The following is a 22,171-nucleotide window of genomic DNA, read 5'->3' on the forward strand; positions in this document are numbered from 1 at the left end:
GTTCATGCTGTTGCAAACTGCTGTAATGTCCTGAGAGCCAAAGACCACTTTAGACATGGCGTGGAAAGCACTTATAATAATAATAACAATAATAACAGTTTACTATTTATACCCTGCTCATCTGGCTGCTCCCAACAGAATATTAAAAACACAATAAAACATCAAACATTAAAAGCTTCCCTAAACAGTCTGCCTGCAGATGTCTTCTAAAAATCAGATAGTTGTTTATTTCCTTGACATCTGATGGGAAAGCCCTCTGCCTGGTTCCCTGTAACTTCACTTCTCACAGTGAGGGAACCGCCAGAAGGCCCTCGAAGCTGGACCTCATTGTCCGGGCTGAACGACACTTATATGTTTAGTATATGGCATGCTTAATGTAATGTTAACAGTCCTGTGTGAGATTGCACACATGTGTATTTAGCTGCATGTGGTGTTGTACACAGTATGCCGGCTGGGAAGCTGGGGCTGGGTACACTTTCCTTAGTGCAGATGCAACTAAGCAAAGTGTGAAGCCGCTCTTACCACCCATGACTTGTACATTGCCCAGTTTTTATTTCATAGAAGTGCTTTCCATGAGGCAATTTTGTCATGTTTGCAACAGCTGTGGCTTCTCTCTTTTGGGTTCTACAGCTACAACAGCTGGTGTCTGCACAGTGTTTTGGGATTGCATAACAGCCGGTAATTCATCTTACCCAAAAGTGACTTGAAGAGACATTGAACTGCTCACCCTTGTTCTTTCTATAGCAGGGATGGGCAACCTATCGCCATCTTGATGTTGGCACTCCAACTCCCATCAGCCGCAGCCGGCGTTGCCAAAGGTCTGGGGTGATGTGAGTTGTAGTCCAACAACATCTGGAAGGCACCAGGTTTCCCATCCACCTTCTGTGGCAAAGCATTTAGCTTCCTTTTCTCCCAGCCTGCTTTGCAGTTGCTCCAGCTTAGAAGGAATTCGGTGAGGTTGTTCTCCACAGGGGGCCCGATGGATTCTCATGACCTCTTTCCCGATTTTCCCTGCTTCTCGGTCCCTCTGCCTCCTTCCGCGTCAGATACCTTGTCTTGGAACATGTCTCAGGAGGGGAACTCTTCGACTACTTGGTGAAGAAGGGACGCCTCACACCCAAGGAAGCCAGGAAGTTTTTCCGACAAATTGTCTCAGCTTTGGATTTCTGCCATAGCTATTCTATATGGTGAGTATCTTCCCTCGTCTCCTCGTCTGCTCATTGCCTGTTGCTGTTATCACATATTGCTAAGTAGCTCTTTTTTCCCAGCAGGAAAGGGGGGAAATGATTTTTCTTATGGTTTATTTTTCTTCTGCTGCCATAGCATTTTGTTCCCTTGGTATTGTGTAAGTATTGATTGTGTTGTATTCTGTCTATGAACCTTTATTTCAAGTCCTCATTTTGTAAGCCACTTTGAGCTATCAAAATAATAGCTTACCTGTCTATTTATTTAATCATCATCATAACCATCATGCTGTCCCATCCCTGAGTCGCTGAGACTGTGTTTGGATCTTCCACTGCCTTATGGACCACTGAAATGTGCTCTGTGGCTGTACAACCAGAGTGAGGAACCTCTTTCAGTCCAAGGACCACATTGCCTTGTGGGAGCCCTTTGCCGGTTGTGGGTGTGGCCAAAGGCAAAAGTGGGTGGAGCATTGGCTGTGACTCCAGTCTTAGCCTTTATCCAGTAGGTTATGTCCCAGCTGTTCAAAAGCCAGAGGTTTTTCTCTCTGCCTACACTCCTCTCTCCATCTTTCCTCCAAGGCAAACAAGAGGCATTAGCAAAGCTCAAGGAGCTTGTGAGAAAGGCATGAAGCAGAGGCCAGTGATGGGTATAGCCTGGAAAGGGAGGTGGGGTTTTGAGAGAGTCCTAGGGGTCAGATAGTGAGGCCTGAAGGGCCTTAGGTTTCTCTTCCCTTCTGCACAGTCCAACTTGACTGCAAGGGATGTTTCGCGTGCATGTGCCTTTTGGGTCTCCCGCTGACCAGTCTCCTTTCATTTTGTTTGGACCTCCCCAGCCACCGAGACTTGAAGCCGGAGAACTTGTTGCTGGATGAGAAGAACAATATCCGGATTGCAGATTTCGGCATGGCCTCCCTGCAGGTCGGAGATAGCCTGCTGGAAACAAGTTGTGGGTGAGCCAACCTCTAACGTGTGGAGGGCTGATTGGAGTGTTGCACACAACACCACAAAAGAGAGGAGGATGAGGATGAGAAGTCAGGCATCAGTTGATCCTTGTTTGGCAGGAACACCAAAAGCACCGCTGGTGTTTCCTGCAGGGAGTACCATAAAACATGAAGTGGGAAGGAAGCGCATGTCTGCAAACCCAGAGAAGCCGGCGCATGTCTTTTTAAGAAATGTGCTTCCTTTTCACACATGATGGGGTTCACTGGAGTGTCCAGAAATCAGAAATATCTGCTGTATAGTATGTGAATCACTCCTGCGTTTGCAGCAGAGGGGGGGATTTTGGGGGGGATTTGCCAGCCCTATAATAGAGTGGCACAAGGGTCTCATCCAAGGAATGACATGATCTATGTCACCTTGGCTGTGTTGCCATAGGTCGACCCTCCCACCTATCCCTATGCTGTTCTCTTACACCCTTCCCAGGGAACGGAGGTACAGTAATTCACCGCTTTCTCTGGCCCACACCACCACGGCTCTCCCTTGCTCCACCCCCTGCTCTGGGATTCCCAAACCCGATTGGTAGCCCTACCAGTCACTCTCCCATTAAGGCTGTCAATCTGGAAAAAAAAGAAAAAAATATGCTAGCAAAAAGAAGACAGATGTGGGCTCTGGTTTTTCACACTGCAGCTTCTCAAGTTCAGCACTGCCCAAACTGAACGTGACGTCACTCACACATTTAGTAATTTTGTGAATTGTTTTTTTTAAAAAAGGAAATAGCAGCTACTGTGTGCTTGCCTTCCCACCCCTGATCCAGGTCGGGACTGTGCTGTCAGGGGAGCAGGGCTTTAACTCTGTGCCCTGACCCTGTTCCAGTTCTGATCAGCCCTCGCACCTCTCTGGCTTCTATTTGGTGAAAATGGCAACATCTCTTTTGGGACAAATAGCAGCTGTGGGAAAGCCTGATCCAAATGGGGATTGTGGTTAAGGCCCTGCTGTCTTCATGTCACGGTCTAAATCTGAATTTACTTCCCCCAGCTGAAATATTCTTTGTTTTGTTGTTTTTAAAAATCACGTAACTACTGATAGCATGAATAATACCACGACTGGTTTTTTGGCCCGAAAGTGAACTTCGCTTGCCAGCTCTTTAGCCTCAAAGCTGGGACATATTTCGTTCTGGGAGGAAGTGAAGGACATGCTTTGAGATTGCCTAATTGCAGCCACATGACTGTACGTCCTTTATAAAATTTGTGGTTGTTTTTTATAATCTGTATTTTATTTGAATATTATTATTTTTTTGAAAAAAGTTGCTTTTTCCTTTTTTGTAAGCTGCTGTAAATGCCAGTGTGATGTATAGGCAGTGTAACCCCCCTCCCCCAAAAAACCACCCCCTCACATTTAAAATAGATAAATAATGAACACCCAAAGCACTTCCACCATCACAGCATCAACACCATACATTCAAAGCACTTTTAGCACACATTTAAAGCACACCTATGGCTACATACCTGCCATAATTTTAAAATACATGACCTCCTCCAGAGAATCCTGGGAACTGTTCCTTACCCTTCACAGAGCAACAATTCCTAGCACCCTTAACAAACCACAGCTCCCAGGATTCTTTGGGGGCGAGCCGTGTGCTTTAAATGCAATTTAAGTGTATGGTGTCGATGTGATGACACTCCCCAGGAAAAAATGGAGGGCAGTGCCAAGGAAGGCCGAAGAGTTGTTCCATGTGCTTCATGTGTGCTAGTTCACGTGCTTTAAATGTGTACTAGGGGGATGCAGGTGGCACTGTGCTCTAAACCACTGAGCCTCTTGGGCTTGCCGATCAGAAGGTCGGCGGTTCGAATCCCCGCGATGGGATGAGCTCCCATTGCTCTGTCTCAGCTTCTGCTAACCTAGCAGTTCAAAAGCACATCAAAGTGCAAGTAGATAAATAGGTAAACGGCATTTCTGTGCACTCTGGTTTCTGTCACTGTGCCCTGTTGCGCCAGAAGCGGTTTAGTCATGCTGGCCACATGACCCAGAAAGTTGTCTGTGGACAAACACCGGCTCCCTTGGCCTGAAAGCAAGATGAGCTTCGCAACCCCACAGTCGCCTTTGACTGGACTTAACCGTCTAAGGGTCCTTTACCTTTACCTTACCAAATGTGTGCTAAATGCGCTTTAAATGTATGTGCAGGCTCCTTCCCTGCCTCAGTCTCTCTTCCTGCCTCCTCATGGCCAGCCTCCTGGACCTGGCAGCTGAAACCACCCAGCACTTGTGGGACAAGAATGAACAGGGGGAACATTCCCCTCCACAAATACATCTTAGGTTTTGGGGGCGGTGTGCTTGTGGGTGGGTGGGTGGGTGGGAAGAAGTCCCGCAGGCTCCTCTTCACATGCCTGTTTGAACCCAAGGCCCTGGGGGGGTCTGCTTTCTTCTGCATTTCACTCTTCCTCTGTCTCTCTGTCTTTCTCTTTTCTGCCCCCAATGCTGGGCTGCAGTTCTCCTCACTATGCATGTCCTGAGGTGATCAAGGTAAGGACTCAGGCCTAGTGCCCACACCCCTCCCCTGCCTTGATGGCATCTCCTTCCCTTCCCTCTTGCCCAGGGATCAAACCAGGGGTCCGTCAAGCCTGGCACCAGGCTTCACTTGGGTTGGGGTAACGGCTTCCCAGTCGTATGTCATCATCTTCTACCCATTTGCCATGGAATAAGCCCCATGGATCTGGGTGGGGCTGATTTCTGAGTAGGCATGTATAGGATTGAACAGTTGGTTGCTTAATTTGTTAAAACAAGAAAGTGGGGAGCAGTTTTGGTTGACTTAAAAGGAGACTCTGTTGAATCAGTCAACGGATTTCAGAAGTGGGTCGAATTCAAACCAAACTAGTTGCGCTTACATCCCATTTAAATAAATGTGAAAAGGTATTGGTGATTGACTTAACACCCATTGATTCCAGTGGGACTTATGGGCAACTAACTCACAGTACAATCCTATGTTTGTCAACTCAGACGTTAAGTCCCATCAAGTTGAATGGGAGTTCTTCACAGGTTATAGCAGGGACAGGGGTCAAATGTGGCCCTCCAGGCCTCTCTGCCTGGCCCTCAGGGCTCTCCCCAGGCCACAGTCCATCCAGAGCCACAGCCTTCACCAGACATGATCCACACCCTCCTCAAGTGTTTTTGCCTGGCTGGAATTTGTCCTTGGGCTCTGGTCATGCTTCCTGTTTGTTTGGATGGAGGGTAGGGAGGTGGGTGTGGAAAATAGCCTTCTGCAGAAAGGCAAATTTCACATGTCTCGGTCTGCCCACTTTTGCCTCTGGCCCTGCTCAGCCCTGGCATGTGGCCCCCAGAAGGTCGCCAAGAAGGAAAGGCGATCCTCGGGTTGAAAAAAAGGTATATAGGATTGTAGCATTTGCGTTGACCTAGTTCAATTTTTCTTCCTATAAGGACGTAACAAACTGCAGATAGCAAGCAGCATTTTAAAAGAGACACCCCTTCCTATGTGTGAAAGGTCATGTATCCAGGATGGTGCCTGGTGCGATTCAGGCTTGTGTAACAGAGTAAAGTATGCCATTTTGTAGAACGATTCCCCCCACTTATATTCACATTTGTGTAGATTTAAGTGAGTAATTAATTAATTAATCAACTTCAACTCATATGATAAATTTACCTTTCCTTTTTTAACTTGGCGACTGCTCTAATTATATGTGGGCTTGAACAGGGGGAGGTGTTATTGGAGGTGACTGGTAGTTGCTTGTCTCTCATCCCTCACACCCTTTATGCTGGGAAGGGGAACCTGCGACCTGCCTCCAGGCACGGTTGGACTCCAACTCCCATCAGCCCCGTCCAGCTGACCAGGGCTGATGGGAGTTGTAGTCCCATGATAGAGGTCCATAGGTTCCCCATCTCTGCTTTAGTAAGGCCTTGCTCTGTACAATATGGTAGCTTCTTCTGAAAAACTTCAACACTCTTAAAGCACCATAAGCCCCATTCCAGAGCTGCTAGATCTGAAATTTAAATTCAGTGACCTGGAGGATATCTACTGAATTCCTTCCCCCAGAAATAAGATGTTTTTGATGCTGGGAAGAAGCACCACCCACTTGTGAACAGGGGCAGAGTCGCCCTCCTGGTGCAGCTCACCTGGACAAGGCTGGGTCAGGGCAGCTGCAAGGTCAGGGCTGCAGAGAGACACTGGTGGGAGTGCCCGATTGGCTGTGTCGGCGTGTCATTCACACAGCCCAGCTGTGCCACCAGCTCATGCCAGCCCTGTCTGCATAAGCTGCAGCAAAGCCAGTGATGAGAGGGTGGCTCTGCTCCACTGCAGCAGCCACTACTGCTTGTGGAGGGTATTGGGGAAGGGGAACATCAACCAATCCTGGAAGATGGGGAAATTTTTATCCCTTCTTGATGGCCATAGACTGGAGCCAGGAGACAATAGAGCTTGCTGAGTAATGGACTAAGCGAGGGCAGGAGGAGTTGGGGCAGGTGGCGAGAGACAAGGTTCTCTCATCCTTGTAGAGATATATCCCCTTCCCGCCTGTTCTTAACACTTGGGCGAGCCTTCCACTCTCCACTCTGATTTCTTTATTGTCTGTCATTCATTCCCAGCCAAGCTTTCCCTGTCCTGCCCCTGCCCTCCCAAGTTGCCAACCCACCAAATCTCTCTGCTCTTCACTCATTAGGGGGAGAAGTACGATGGACGTCGCGCTGACATGTGGAGTTGCGGAGTCATCCTCTTTGCCCTGCTGGTGGTAAGGCTGCTCCCCAGTAAATTGCCAGGCTCTTCAACACCACCTGCCCGCCCCCCACCATGTTGTCCTCCCTGTGGCAAAGGTGTTCCAAGGTTGCTCAGAGCAACCTATGTCCAATGCTGGTCCTACTCAGAGCAGACCTGTTGAAATTAATGGACATGATGGACTGAAGTTCACTGATGTGAATACATCCAGGTATTGTTGGACTTCTTCTCCCATCAGCCCCAGCTGGCACGACCGATGGTCAGAGATGATGGGAGTTGTAGTCCAACAACATCCGGAAAGCCACAGGTCTCCCATCTGAGTTGCATGTGCTTTATTTATTTACAAACACATTTCTGTGCTGCCACATCACAAAGTATTGGGGTGGAGCACAACACTGAAACATAAAACAACAATTGAAAACAATACAGATAACCATTAACTATTCCAAAAAATAAAAATGAAATAGTTACAAAGGCCTGTCAGTGTAAAAAGATCAAGATCTACAAGTCAAAAGTGAGGGTGCCTGAAGAACCTCTCCTGGAAGGGACAGGTGGCACTAAGTGTCCAACATCTAGAACTTGAATTTAAACGCAAAAAACCCCCAAAACCCATTCTGCATTTGAAATCTCAATGCTGAAAAAACTGTGTGAGCTTTCATTTTGGGGTCGGTTCTCTCGCCCTTTGTCCTGCAGGGAGCGCTACCCTTTGATGACGACAACCTACGCCAGCTGCTTGAGAAGGTGAAGCGGGGGATCTTCCATATGCCCCATTTCATCCCGCCCGACTGCCAGAACCTCCTGCGGGGCATGATTGAGGTGGAGCCTGAGAAAAGACTCAGTGTGAGTAATCCCAGTGGTGCAAACACTGTTAAAGTAGGGTATGGGGAAGACATTCGATTCATTTTTCCTTTAAAGGCGAATTCACCTGATTTGCATTTTCCAAAACTATGTATGAACCAAGAGACAACCATCTTTTTGAAATTTGCAATTCTCTGAATTTTACAGTGCACTCCTGCAGCTGAGTAATGTATTCGGAAAATTCATCTACTAATGTAAGATGTGTATAAACATTTACAAATATATTTAAAATTTACAGAATTGTACTTGAAAAAATATTTACCCCAAAAAAATTTTTAAGGCACGCTTTTCATGTATTCTTGTACACATTACTTCAGTTTTTCCAAACAAATTACACAGAATCACACATTTGTGCAAACAAATTACACAGAAAACAATGGAGACAAAACAAGAAGTAGACATATAGAGGTATAACTATCCGTGTGTGTGTGTGTGTGTGTGTGTGTGTGTGTGTGACATACAAATTGCATTATATTAGGGAAAATGTAAGTACTAGAGAAAATATGCTTTGCAAAAATGTAGATATTAGGATAAATTATTATTATTAATCAAAATTGTATACCCACTTCGTCCGAAGATCATAGGCTGGTTCACAACACGAGAAAACAAAATACATAATAAAAATAAGAACTGGGAACTAATTGGCAGCCAGTGCCATTGGGCTAGGATTGGTGTTATATGCTTAAACTATATTGCCACGGTGAGCAACCTGGTGGCCAAATTCTGCACCAGCTGAAGTTTCCAAGCCCTACAGATAACGCCCTGCAGTAATCTAACCTGGATGTTACCAGAGCATAGATGATAGAAGTTAGGTTATCCCTGTCCAGATAGGGACACAGCTGGGCCACCAGCTGAAGCTGATGGAAGGTGCTACTGAGGCCACCTGAGTCTTGAGCAACAGCAAGGGATCCAGGAGTACCCCCAGGCTGCATTCCTGCTCCTTCAGAGGGAGTGTGACTCCAAGAGCAGGCAACCTCCCATCCAACCATTAAAATGCTGATGAGTTTTCATGAGGGTTTTTAAATTGCCCCCTCCCTGCAAAGTGATGCAGAAATGTGGGGAGCTGAACTTAAGACTGGACAAATCAGAAACTAAAACTGCTAGATTTGCCCATCCTTAGTTGGAAAAGAAGCAATAACATAGTTTTGGGTGGGGAGCTCTTCAGATCCGACATCCACTTTCCTGGGACTAAGCCTCGCCAACCTCAGTGAGGCTTTCTTTTGAGTAGACTTGTAGAGGATTGCATTTACTGTATAGATGATTTAGGGAGAAAAGGTTTCTAATGTTGTTGTTCCCCCCCCCCCCCCTTCATGCGGCGACTTTAGCTGGAACAGATCCAGAAGCACCCATGGTTCTTGTGAGTACCTCCAGATCCTTCTCTTTCATTCCCACCAAGTCCCAATATTTTCTGGCTTCACTGGGTGGAGATATGTGTGTGTGAGGTGGGGGGGCACATGGAGAAACTAAACCTAGGAGGTGGGCAGAGTATAAATAGTTTCTCAGTCAAATACATCCCTGGGTTTCCAAACTTGGGTCTGCAGCTGTTTTCAGACTACAACTCCCACCATCCCTAGCTAGACAGGGATAATGGGGATTTTAGTCCAGAAACAGCTGGAGACCCAAGTTTGGGGAACCATGCCCTAGATCCATCTCATTGATCTCTGAGCTTCCAGCTTAAATGTGTCCAAACATAGCTTTGTATCCATGAGCGCCAGAAAAGCGAAATTCATATTCACGATAGTGGGTTTGTTTTGTTTATTTTTGGCTATAAGCTGTTACAACAATACTAAAATGCTGGTGCAAAATAGAATCCTGAAACAGTATTTCCATGGGCACGTAATATATAGATTCTTTTCTGGACCCTAGATCATGACAAAAGCCATGCTTTGTTATACATACAGTATGAATTGTTATACATACAATTAATTGTAAAAAAATTGCATGGGGGGAAGAAAAGCAACAACCCTAATCCCAACCTCAAAACTTGACATACACACTCCGCTGTGAAAATATAAAGCCGGGCTGGCTAGCATTTGCCAACCTGAGGTTGATAGTGGCTTTTGGCCAAACCTTACTTTCCTCTTACGTGGTCTGTGCTTCTTTTCTCCCAGGGGAGGTAAGAATGAACCAGAGCCAGAGCAGCCGATTCCTAGGAAGGTGGCCATCCGACGGATTCAGTCAGTCAGCGAGCTGGATCCTGACGTGCTGGAGAGCATGCACTCCCTTGGCTGTTTCCGCGACAAGAATAAGTTGAAGCAGGAGCTGCAGACCGAGGGGTGAGAGATTGGGGCACGTGGCTGGAATGGGGAAGGAGAGCCTGTCTAACGTTTTGCACATTGCACTGTGGGGATGCACTGAAGTAGTGGAGGAATGCTCTGGGGGAGGTTTTATATTTTTTAAATTTCCTCCCTCCTTTCTGAACCCAAGGTGAGATACGTGTGTTTCCCAGGGCGTCAGCCATCCAGGCACTGATCAAAAGCCAGACCTGCTTTGCCTCAGCAAGATGGTGGTCTCATGTGCTTCAGAGCTTATGCCTGGTGTGTAAAATGGTTTGTAGGCAGCTTAGGTTCCCTGCTAGGAATTGGGAGCTATAGGAGGAAGGGGGCTTCCAGACAGCTGCTGTTTGGGGGTGAGATTCCATCATTTGCAGGCAAATTCAGGTTTGCATAATTATAGTTGATTGGGATGTTCTGAGCAACAAATCCATTTCCCACAGAGACTGGACTTTCTGCAAGAAGGAAAGTGACAGGAAAAGGCATTAGACAATGTGGAGTAACACTTGCTTTTCTAATGCATAGTTTACTGGTGCTGTAGAACTTTTTTTATCTAACATGCTGAATGAATAGGTTTTCTGGAAATTCCTGAAGCTAGGGTTGTTCTCACAGAGAAGTCTCAGCACTCCTGCAAAACTACAGTTCCCATAGTTCCTTGAGAGAAGTTGCAACAGCTTTTGCACACTGGCTCAAACTGCCCATAGGTTTGTGGCATGGGTGTGTTCTACGAGAGGTGAAGGAGGGCTGAGGTTTAGTTCTTGGCAAAAGCATTGATGAAAAACAGAAGAATCAGGAAGCAGCAGGGAGGGTGGGTGTTAAGCATAAATATCTGGGTTTGTAGGGAGGAAGCTGCTGGCTGCATCCTGACCCTGTTCCCTCAATTTCTCCCCCTCTCCACTTCAGGGAGAACCAGGAGAAAATGATCTACTATTTGCTCCTTGACCGCAAAGAGAGATATCCCAGCTGCGAGGATGAGGATCTGCCTCCGCGCAATGATGTTGGTGAGATGTCAGGGAGCCCGTTCCCGACACACGTCAGGGTGTGGGAGTGGGAGGCTTGTTCCCAGGAATCCCAGGGAGATGCCAACGGACACAGTGCTGCCGAAGGATCCAAAAGACATTTTTGGAATACCCTGGAGCCCCCTTCTTAACAATGGCCCTTGAGAAAATGCTGCTGGGTTGATAGGCAACCTTCCAAGGACTCCCTCCCTCTTTCCATGTCTCATCTGGGGATTTTGCCTGTGTTGGGGAACCTGGAAAGATCTGAAAGGCAATGAACAGGTGTTGTCACCTGTGCAACTGGGTGTGAGGAACCTTTGGCCTTCCAGCTTTGGTGCTGACCTACAACTCCCACCTCCCTACCCATTGGCCCTGCTTGCTCAGGCTGATGGGAGCTGTAGTCCAGCAACATCTGGTTGTCCAAAGGTTCCCGACACCTGCTCTAAACTACTCTAGGGTACAGTCCTTGAAGACATTCTCCTACAAGTATCCCACTGTTGCCACCACATCTAAGCGAGAGCTGGATTTTTGTGCATCCCGTCACTGAATGCACTGCAGACTTCTGTTGGTGCCCTGAGAACTGCATTTCTCATCACCATTACCCCCTCGCCCAATACATTGCTGTGCCTGGCCCAGTGGAAGCAGTGTGTGTGTGTGTGTGTGTGTGTGTGTGTGTGTGTGTGTTTGAGAAAGCAGAGGCTGGATGGCCACCTGCCATGGGTGCTTTAGTTGAGATTCCTGCGTTGCAAGTGGTTGGACTGGATGACCCTCGGGGTCCCTTCCACTTCCACAGTTGTATGATTCTAACGGAGAGGGAGAGAGAGGTGGCATCAGCGTATTTGGAAATGTGGCTCTCTCAGTACTGAAGTACTGCCTCCCGCCCCCCCCCCCCATTTATTCTAGACCCTCCTCGGAAGCGAGTCGACTCGCCCATGCTGAACCGACACGGGAAGCGCCGACCTGAGCGGAAGTCCATGGAAGTTCTGAGCGTCACCGATGGCGGTTCTCCCGTTCCGGCCCGAAGGGCCATAGAGATGGCACAACATAGCCAGCGGTGAGTAGGTGTTTAGCAGCGACGCTTCTGCAGCCTGGCATTAAGAGGCGCCATTGCATTTTTTGTGTGCGCTTCCTCTGCTCCAGGAACTGGGAAGTGCAAATATTTTAACCTTTGGTTGCCATCCAGTGGCTGCACAAGGAATTCAATGTACAGTGGTGCCCCGCAAGACGAATGCCTCGCAAGACGAAAAACTCGCTAGACGAAAGAGTTTTCCGTCTTTTGAGGTGCTTCGCAAGATGAATTTCCCTATGGGCTTGCTTCGCAAGACGAAACGTCTTGCGAGTTCTTGCGAGTTTCCCCCCCTTTTTTCCCCTTTTTCTAAGCCGCTAAGCCACTAATAGCCGCTAATAGCGCTAATCCGCTAAGCCGCTAATAGCCGTGCTTTGCAAGACGAAAAAACCACAAGACGAAGAGACTCGCGGAACGGATTAATTTCGTCTTGCGAGGCACCACTGTATGTTTACTGGACTAACAAAACTTTGCTGTCTCTTGCTGGTAGTTGCATGTAGAGCAGTTATTTAGCCGCCTCTGGCTCTTTGTGTTAACATTTCATTTTTAATACTTAGTTTCTGCCAAGGAGGCAAACACAGAGTTTGTTTAACACTTTCATGTCCCGTTCTTGAGTTGTTAGAATTGCCCTTGTGCATTGTTGATCTTTGCTGCCCCTGCGGGTTGTGTTGAAAACTGCACAGAACTGCAGTGCATTGCTCCCCTTACTGCTGTTTCTGCAAAAACATTTTTGTGTATCTCCTGCTTTTTCCCTGTGTGTCTCATCTGACCCCCCAAGATGGTACTAACCCTCAATATGGTTTTCTCCCCAACTAACAGGTCTCGATCTGTAAGTGGTGCCTCCACTGGCTTATCCTCCAGTCCCCTCAGTAGCCCCAGGGTGAGTACCTGAGATATTGGAGAAATTACAGAGTTGGGGAAGGGAAAGGGGCAGAAGATTGGGTGGTGGGCAAAGGTGTTGTGGGGCATAGGGAAGGGGGGGGGAGTGGGTTTTGGAGGGACTGGGATTTGGAAACAGATCTGCAGATCCAGCAGCCTCATTCACATCTCATCTTGCACTCAGTTTAAGTTGGTGAGGGGAGGGAAGAGGTGCTCAGTCAATCGCTGGTTCTCCTCACAGTGGGGCTTGCATACACGGCAGGCAGAAAATTAGCCAAGTGCATATCACTCCCCCATGCACCCCTCTCCCCCCTTATTGCATCCCCATGCCAGGAGAAAGCTGGACCTGTTGAACTGCCACCTGGTACCTAGCTTTCAAACATGCCTGGCCTCTGTCAGTGAAATATAGTAGTGACCTTAAAGAGAAAAGGAGAGAAGACATGTGTAGACTTTGATGAGGGATGTCAGAGAGAGAGAGGGGCTGTGTACACGCCACACATTTAATGCACACCCACACACCCTTGCAGAATCTTGGAAACTGCAGTCCATTAAGGGTGCTGGGAATCGTAGCTCTGCGAGGAGTAAGTTACAGTTCCCAGGATTTTTTTGGGGGGGAAGCTATGTGCTTTAAATGTATGGTGTATATGCAGGTAGGGTTCGATGAAAGGGACAGGGCTCAAGGTTCTGTGGGAACAAGAGTTTGAGGTGGGGTGCCTTGAAAATGTGGGCAGGTCCACAGCTAGATCTGGAAAGTTGGAGGCAAGGGGAGAAACCAGTTTGAAGTGATCAAAGGGAAGGCAAAGGGCCAAACTAGGCATGGCATTAAGCACATGATCTGCCCATGTGTGTGCTTGGTTTCTCAATAGCAGCTGGTGGGGGAGGGGGGGAATCAAGATTGGGATCATGGTATGGGAAAGAAGGGATTTAACTCTTTGCTCCACCCACAGCCCTGATCTAAATCTCCCCGCTCCCCTGCATGCAGCTATTTTTTGCCTTTGCTGCTAATTGCAGTTTTTCTCCTGGGGTAACAAACAGCAGCCCCAGAAGAGCAGGGCAGGGAGCTCTGGATTAGAAAGATGGTGGGGACACGGGGTCAAATTCCCTCCTTGTCCCAGATCACAGTGCTGATCCAGACCTCAGAACTCCATCCCTCACCTGTGCACTCTGTGCCTGAAACTTAGTAAACGAAGGCATACGTAAGAGGTTCTGCTGTGTGTGCTTCATGCCATGGTTGGTTTGGCTAAAAGTAGCAACAAGCTGTAGGCTAGGTAGCATTGGCAGTGCAGCATGTTGGCTGTTGTGGAAGTAGGCAAAGCCCTTTATTGTTTGGAGGCAGGTTCTTTGTTGCTACTAGCTGCACAGAAGGCAGAAATCGAGCTGGTGCAGCTTTGATCAGCACGACACCTCCATGCCAGCGAAGACCTCAGCCCTTGAACTGCAGCCTGCCACAAAGTTAGTAAAGGTGCACAGAAGCAAATGGGGGAAGAATCCCTTAGAAGAGGAAGCTTATCTTTGCAGTAGGCTGGCTGTTGAGGGTTTGACTGCCTCTAGGGTGAAGGGGAGGTTCCCTGTGAGAAAGGGGCAGGGCAGCCTTCCCCTGGTGCCTTCCAGCTGATGCAGACATTCCCTTGATCTCTTGGGCCTCCTGTTTCAACTGCCGGGCTGTTTTAAAGGGATTCCTCTGTTAAAACAATCATGCACATTTATATTTTAATATTTTAATGGGATTGTTCTATGCTGTATTTTACTTGTGTGTTTTAAAAATTATGCTGCATTCTAACCATTGTGCAAATGGGGTTATATATGTTTTGTAAGCTGCTTAGGAGCCGCCTGGATCTTAAGCAGCATGTAAATAAATGAAGATGAAGGTTGATGATGATGCAGGCCAGCTCTGGCTCTCTCATCAGTCCCAGCCAGCTTGGCCAGTGGTCAGGGATGATGGAAGCTGGAGTTCAACAACACCTGGAGGGCACCAGGTTGTGGAAGGCCACTTTCGGGCTTGGAGCAGCTGCTCTGTAGGAAAGGGTGGCTGTTTGCGGGAGGAGGAAGCAGAGGGCTGGTCTCCCCGGGAGGCAGACAGGCAGAGGAGGACATAATATCAAAAAAAGCGATGGAGGGGAGGTGGAGTAGTGGATGTCAGGTTTGCTGCAGCGCAGGCTGGCTGGAGGGAGACACATAGTCTTTGGGCACCACAGAGATCTCCCCAAGAATGCAGAGTAGGCTTGCCGTGGAGCAGGCAGATCCTTACGAAAGCAGGCCATTTGTCACGCCACCGAGTTCTGTCTGGGCCACAGAGCGAGACTCTCTTTGGGAGCAGGCTTGTGGGGCTGTCACCTGCCATTACTCACCCCCCATCTCACGGCTCTCCCCTCCTCACCTTTCTTCCTCCCCCCCACTTCTCCCCACACCCAGAGCCCCATCTTCAGCTTCTCCCTCCCATCGCCTCCCCCGGCCCCTGCGAAGACTCAGACGCTTCCGGCCAAGGGCAGCCCGGCAGGGGAGCGGGCCCTGCAGAGCCGGCGCTCCGCCCCTTTCCCCTTGCCCCCCAACTCTCCGCCCCCTCACCCGCCCTCCTCTCCCCGCTGCTTTTTCCCTTCTACTAAACCCCCACCCAAATCTGTGCTGCAGGTCACCCCCCACCCCTCCCCTCGGGGAAGCCCCCTCCCCACTCCGCTCGGCACCCCTGTGCACACGCCCAAAGAGAGCCCCAGCGGCACCCCCGGAGGGACGCCGCCCAGCAGCCCGGGCGTGGCGGGCGTGGCCTGGAAGACCCGCCTGAACTCCATCAAGAACAGCTTCCTGGGCTCCCCGCGCTTTCACCGTCGGAAACTACAAGGTGAGTGGGCAGTTCCGCCCCCTGCTGGGGAGGGTGTGTGAACAGGTGCATGCGGGTGTAGCGGTTGTGTTGCCAAAGACAAATCAAGGTATAAAAGCAGGGTTGAAAGAGGGATTGTGAGTGACCCATCCTTAACGCATGGCAACTTTGCCCCCTGTAAGGAGGTGTGTAAGGAGGTAAGTGAGCATCTAAAGCACTTTCCTGCGCATGTGCAAGAGCAGTTAATTCTGGCAGGCAGAGGAGCATTCAGAGGGTACAGCTGCATCAGGACTGATGTGTGCCTATGACTGGGGACGATCGAGAATGAAAGAGAAAGAGCTCAGAGAGCAATCAAAAGGGCACGCACGTATGAATGAAACGGGGGTTAGCATAATGCCATTGCGCAACAAATTGTTTACATGAAGCTGAACCTCTGTGGTCCAGCAAACCAGATCTTTATCTCTCCACCCGGTGGGCCAACTTTGACAGGTGGGCAGGACCACAGATGTTATAACGAAGTCAGGGATCTATGATTCCAGGGAAGCTAGCTTGCGCAGCAGAACCAGGCAGGATGAAGTCCCCAACCATCAGCTGATGTCATCCGCCTCTTGGGATGATGTCATCTGATTGATAGGTGGATGCAGTTTTTTTGGGGAAACAGCCTCTTGGGCTAAATTGGAACCCATGGCAGGCCAAGGTTTGCCTGTGGGGTCGAGATTTTCCATCCATGGTATAAATTATACAGTGGTGCCCCGCAAGACGAATGCCTCGCAAGACGGAAAACTCGCTAGACGAAAGAGTTTTCCGTTTTGGAGGCGCTTTGCAAAACGAATTTCCTATGGGCTTGCTTCGCAAGACGAAAATGTCTTGCGAGTTCCTGCGGGTTTTTTTTCCTTCCCCCCCCCCTTTTCTAAGCCGCTTATCCGCTTATCTGCTAAGCCGATAAGCCGCTAAAAGCCACTAAACCGCTAACAGCGCTAATCCGCTAAGCCGTCAATTGGCTTGCTTCGCAAGACGAAAAAACCGCTAGACGAAGAGACTCGCGGAACGGATTGTTTTCATCTTGCGAGGCACCACTGTATGTCAGACATATGTAAGAGAGGGATGGAAACATGCAAATAGGAACCTGGGAAGCTGCCTTATACTGACTCCGAACACTTGATTCCCCCTAGCTTTACTGCCTACACTGACTGGCAGTATCTCTCCAGGATTTCGGGCAGGGAGACTCTCCCGGCCCTCCCTGGAGATTCCAGGGATTGAACCCAGGACCTCCTGCATGCAAAGCAGATGCTCTACCACTGAGCTATGGCTCTTGCCCAAGCAAGACTGTGTGGAATCCTAGCCATCCCTGCTTTTGCCCTCAACCTCTAGCAGCAAGTGCAGCTTTGCTTTGAAGCACTGGAGTGGGTGGGAAAGAGGTCACGCACACTCCTGTTTTACATTTCATGTTTCTCCTCCTCGCCCTGCAGTTCCTACACCAGAAGAAATGTCCAGTCTTACTCCAGAATCATCCCCTGAGTGAGTATCAGAAGGCAGTGGCAATAAGGAAGGAGACGAAAATTCATTTCATTTCCCTTCCCTCCTTGTTCTTTAACTTCATTCCTTACTGGATGCAGGGTTGTATTTAGGAGTTGGCAAGACTAGCCAAGGGCCCAGATCCAGGGTGTGTGTGCAGAAATGGTGCTTCTGTACTCTGGCTTAGAGTGGCTGGGAACGTGTATGCTCCCTGGGCAACTCCTCCACTGCTCTGGGCAGCCAGGCAAGGCATGCAGGTTCCACTGGCAAAGGGACAGAGGAATTGATACATCTCCTTCCCAAGAGCACAAGGGAGCTTCTGACTGGATGGCAATTCGATTCCACAGTAAATGTGTGGTTGTTGGCATGGGGAGATCCAAATCTCCCCACCCTCCACCTGCACCAAGTGGACTCATCGGAGTCAGACACAGGTCAGCACGGAGAATGCAGGACAGTGAAGTTAACTCTTTATTCAAGGAAACTGCATAGAACACAGCAACACTTCCCAGTAAGTCTTGTCCCTTTGGAGCAGTTGCCAGGACTGAAGGTCCCTGCCTTCCACCCTTTCTAAGGTTCCTCCTCTCCCGGATGTTTCCCAAGCGGTTTCAAACTGCGTCTGTACATATCTGGCCTCTGTTCTGCTCTCCTCATTATTCTGCATGTTTCTGCAGCAGGAGAGGGAGACTCCCTGGATTCTTCATCAGCCTCTTGCCCCCTCCCCTCCTCTGCTTCAGCCTCAGAGTCTGAACTGCTCTCTGTCACAGGCTCTTCCTGCTCACTAAACCCTGCTGCCCCATCAGCATCCGGCACCTACTCCCAGTCCTGTTCCTCTGGCCTCTCCTCAGTGCCCCACCACCAATCCCTGTGCTCTGAGCTTTCCTCTTCCGGAGTTTCCCTTGGGGTTCCCCAGCTGGTGCCTCCCATCTCTCCTATTCGTCCAGCCAGTCCCTGACATGTGCTTCTGTGGTTGTGCAGTTGCCACAGGCTCAGGCTTCAGTGGCAACAAGTGGTCACCTCTCCCACCTCTCCTTCTTTGCCGTGCTTATTTGCAGGCTGTCACAGCCTTCCTGTACTGCTTTTGCCCCTTTCAGACTAGCCAAGAAATCCTGGTTTGGGAATTTTATCAACCTAGACAAAGAGGAACAAATTTTCGTGGTCATCAAAGACAAACCCCTGAGCTCCATCAAGGCTGATATCGTACACGCCTTCCTCTCGGTGAGTCCTGAAGGCCCAGGAGGGGAAGAATGTGTGTGTTTGGGGAGACTGAAGAATAGGATATGGAGGCAAGTAAGACAGGCCTAAAAAGGGACACGGGTGGCGCTGTGGGTTAAACCACAGAGCCTAGGACTTGCCGATGAGAAGGTCAGAGGTTCGAATCCCCGCGACGGGGTGAGCTCCCGTTGCTCGGTCCCTGCTCCTGCCAACCTAGCAGTTCGAAAGCACGCCAGTGCAAGTAGATAAATAGGTACCGCTCTGGCGGGAAGGTAAACGGTGTTTCTGTGTGCTGCTCTGGTTCGCCAGAAGCGGCTAAGTCATGCTGGCCACATGACCTGGAAGCTGTATGCCAGCTCCCTCGGCCAATAAAGCAAGATGAGCGCCGCAACCCCAGAGTCGGTCACGACTGGACCTAATGGTCAGGGGTCCCTTTACCTTTACCTTTAAGACAGGCCTACTGGGTGCTGACAACCGCAGTGGAATTAGCAGGACCCTGGGAAGGGATGAGTTCCATCCGTGGTTTGTGGATAAAGATGGGGGAGAAATTAGAGATTCCATTCGCCTTTAAAGGCAGACTTACAAAATCCACACCTTCCAAATCGATACGTGAACGAAATCATGGTCAACTTTCAAAATTCACACTTCTCCAAATTTTGAAATGCCATTCTCCAACCATTTAAGGTGTACAAAAATGCATATATGTTAGGGTACAGTATTAAGGCGGAAATGCAGACATTATTGAAAAGAACGGGGGGGAAATAGGGGAAGTTGCTCTGCAGAACTGTGCATGTTAGGCTAAAATTTGAAAGGAGCAGGTGTATATTAAAAGGAATTCGGACTAAAATGCAGGTGAATTTTTGTAAGGACTTTAAAAAAAATAAAATCACAAGCCGATGTGGAAATGTGAAGGCTAGAAAAATGAGAAATTGATAGAAATGGATGGACCGTTTTGCCCAATGCTGCCTGTAGGCTGACATCTCCTGCGTTCCATCACATTCACAGATCCCCAGCCTGAGTCACAGCGTTGTATCCCAAACAAGCTTCCGGGCCGAATATAAGTCGTCGGGTGGCCCCTCTGTCTTCCAGAAACCCGTCAAGTTCCAAGTCGACATTAGCTACTCCGAGGGTGGGGAGGCGCACAAGGACAGCGGGATCTACTCGGTCACCTTCACCCTCATCTCAGGTGAGTGCCCTAGGATCCTCCTTTGAGTGGCCTTGGGGATTTGTTGTGTTTACTGGACACCTTTAATGAGAGAAAAATCACTATTGGCATTTATTAAGGATTGAAAACTTCTTACTGGCTTTTTGTGTGAAAGAGAAAATGAACTTGTAATATCTGGATATGAAGATAGGGAAAAAATTGGTTTATAGAAAATAGAGTAGTTGGATATTTTTGAGTGAATGCTATATTTAACTGCAGGATAGAGAACCAGAAGTATTTTTTTTTATCTTTCTTCATTTTTTCTCTCTCTTCTCTCTCCTCTCTGTCTCTCTTCTCTATCACTTTCTTTTCCTTTTCCTTCTTGTTTTTGCTTCCGTTCCTTTTTTAGATTAGATTTCAAAAGCATTTCTTATATTCTGGTGTATTATAAAAAGATACTTTGTATTGGGTATGAGCTTCTGTATATCTCTGGACAAGTATTAATAAAAATAGATATTTGTGGGGCAGCGGAGAGTTGATTGGATGCCTCCTCTGTCCCTCTCTGATACAAAAACCTAATCACCTTTCAGTCTCTTGGAGACGTGTACACTTTTTCTATTTACTTGGGAGTAATTTAAATAGTGGCTACTAGATTCATTGAAAGAAAAATGATGTTTCCAGCTGTTTTAGTAGAAGAGATAGGCCATACCCCTCACAGGCTTACATTTCCTGGGATTCCCTGGGACCCCCAGGAAAGGACTGTTTTAAGAAAAGCAGCTTCCATCCATTATCATTGCAAACGCATGGCTGGAAATGTATGAGCAAAGTCTCCTGAATGGCTATTATTTTGGGCCCTGTAACTTGCCTTTCCAAATGATATCTCCCTTCTTTGAGACTGCCAACTCTGCCTTCAAGATTCAGCGAAAGCTGATTCCTAGTTGCTTATTTGCAGTTCCTGGGTCTTGACAAGAGGAGCAACACATGGTGCTGCTGAATTCTAGGGATGTCCCACAGAGCTAGTGGGGTTTTGTTTTGTTTTTAATGTTTGGTAGTGGGTTATGAACAATGCAAGGGAGATTCTCACATGGGGCATGTGTATCTTACTATTTTACACCAGCTTTCACCAGTTTTGTGGTTTCTCCCAAAGAGTCCTGCAGAATTCATAGTTTCACGAGAGGGCAAAGGGCCCTGTATAGAGATCACTAGCACCTTGCATGAAACAGCTGCCTTTTAAACCAGCTAGAATCTGTAATGTAGATATGCCCACAGTGGGAAAGGGGATCCCAGTTCCCTTGGAGGGAAGATCAAAGTTCATTTACAGGAACTTCAAACACCAGCCTCTCCAGAGGCAACATAGCACCTATCCCAGAGTCTAAAAAGGCACCAGCGTCTGACTTGGGAATCCAAATCCATTCATTTCACAGTTGTTACTGGCATATTGCAGTGCTGAAGCGAGTAGACTATGAGTGTGTGTGTGTGTGTGTGTGTTTAATTTATTTATAGATAGGGGTGTGTGATTGTGTGAGAGAGAATGGTTTTTAAAACAGCAGATAGCACTTCAGACAAGTTTGTTCTGGATCCTAGAAATAAGCAGTTTGTTCTAAAACCATATATTGAGTACAGTGTCTAACAAAACAGAGATGTTAAAGCCTTAATATATTTAATATCAATACAGTCTTAAACCCACCCATACGGAGTTCAGCTTGGTTTTAGGATCTGCACTGCTTAGGAGTGCATCTTCCCACCATGCAGCCCTAGCAGTGTCCTGCTCCTGGAATCTTGTCTTTTGGAGGATCTCCAGGAGCCCCTGTTCCTTCCTGACCCTGAATGCCTATGTCTCATTCTTAGGTCCTAGCCGCCGGTTTAAGCGAGTTGTGGAAACAATCCAGGCGCAACTGCTCAGCACACACGACCAGCCTTCTGTGCAAGCCCTCGCTGGTAGGTGTTTGAAGGGGTTTGCTCGACCTTAGATGGATGCAGTCTAGCAATGAGCAGTGTGCTAGCCACTGCTCTTGCCCATGCTGGTTTTTGTCAAGAGGCATTTTCTGTTACCTGTGCAAATATTCCCTGTCCTGCTGGTGGAGCTGCTGCATGGCATCTCATCTTGTCCTCTTATCTCTAGACCCTTTGCTGCAGCACATTAACAAGGCTACTTCTTTGGAATGGGGTATCTTGAAATTTAGGGCCCCTGGTTGCATCTGCAAAACTTTTGGTGCGGTCACACTGCTTCATTGCCAGTCAGTAACTTCCTGCTGGAAGTGCCTGGCATGCACTGGTCCATGGGGTCACGAAGAGTCGGACACGACTAAACGACTAAACAACAACAACTTCCTGCTGGAAGCCCATAACGCTTTATACCACAAACGTTCTGGTTTATTTTTGTGCCCCTCCAGACAGCAGTGACATGGTAGCATTAGGGAAGGGCCATAGCTCAGCCCTAGAGCATCTGCCTTGCATGCATGAAGTCCCAAGTTCAATTTCCAGGTAGAGAATCCTGCCTGAAACCTTGGAGATCTGAGCAGTGGTGTGACTTGATTTAAAGCTGCTTCCTATATTCTTAAGAAGGCA

At 48.3% G+C, this 22,171-nt stretch overlaps 1 protein-coding gene across 10 annotated transcripts in view; it reads left to right on the forward strand.

Moving 5' to 3' along the window:
- Nucleotides 1-22,171, forward strand: part of BRSK1 (BR serine/threonine kinase 1) — a 50,949-nt gene that overhangs the window by 25,529 nt on the left and 3,249 nt on the right. For 8 of the 10 annotated variants that reach the window (XM_079950377.1, XM_079950375.1, XM_079950379.1 and 5 more), the window contains 15 exons: nt 1,047-1,187; nt 2,018-2,134; nt 4,610-4,643; nt 6,791-6,859; nt 7,537-7,683; nt 9,027-9,058; nt 9,813-9,977; nt 10,878-10,975; nt 11,876-12,026; nt 12,858-12,918; nt 15,330-15,753; nt 17,202-17,250; nt 18,339-18,462; nt 19,465-19,645; nt 21,452-21,541. In XM_079950377.1, the coding sequence (XP_079806503.1) occupies nt 1,047-1,187; nt 2,018-2,134; nt 4,610-4,643; nt 6,791-6,859; nt 7,537-7,683; nt 9,027-9,058; nt 9,813-9,977; nt 10,878-10,975; nt 11,876-12,026; nt 12,858-12,918; nt 15,330-15,753; nt 17,202-17,250; nt 18,339-18,462; nt 19,465-19,645; nt 21,452-21,541 (1,883 nt within the window). Of the gene's footprint in view, nt 1-1,046; nt 1,188-2,017; nt 2,135-4,609; nt 4,644-6,790; nt 6,860-7,536; nt 7,684-9,026; nt 9,059-9,812; nt 9,978-10,877; nt 10,976-11,875; nt 12,027-12,857; nt 12,919-15,329; nt 15,754-17,201; nt 17,251-18,338; nt 18,463-19,464; nt 19,646-21,451; nt 21,542-22,171 lie in introns of those variants that run through there. The other 2 variants (XM_079950378.1, XM_079950376.1) reach the window with 2 other exon arrangements.

Source organism: Podarcis cretensis, assembly GCF_951804945.1.
Source record: "Podarcis cretensis genome assembly, chromosome: 13".
In the NCBI taxonomy this organism is placed as follows: domain Eukaryota; kingdom Metazoa; phylum Chordata; class Lepidosauria; order Squamata; family Lacertidae; genus Podarcis; species Podarcis cretensis.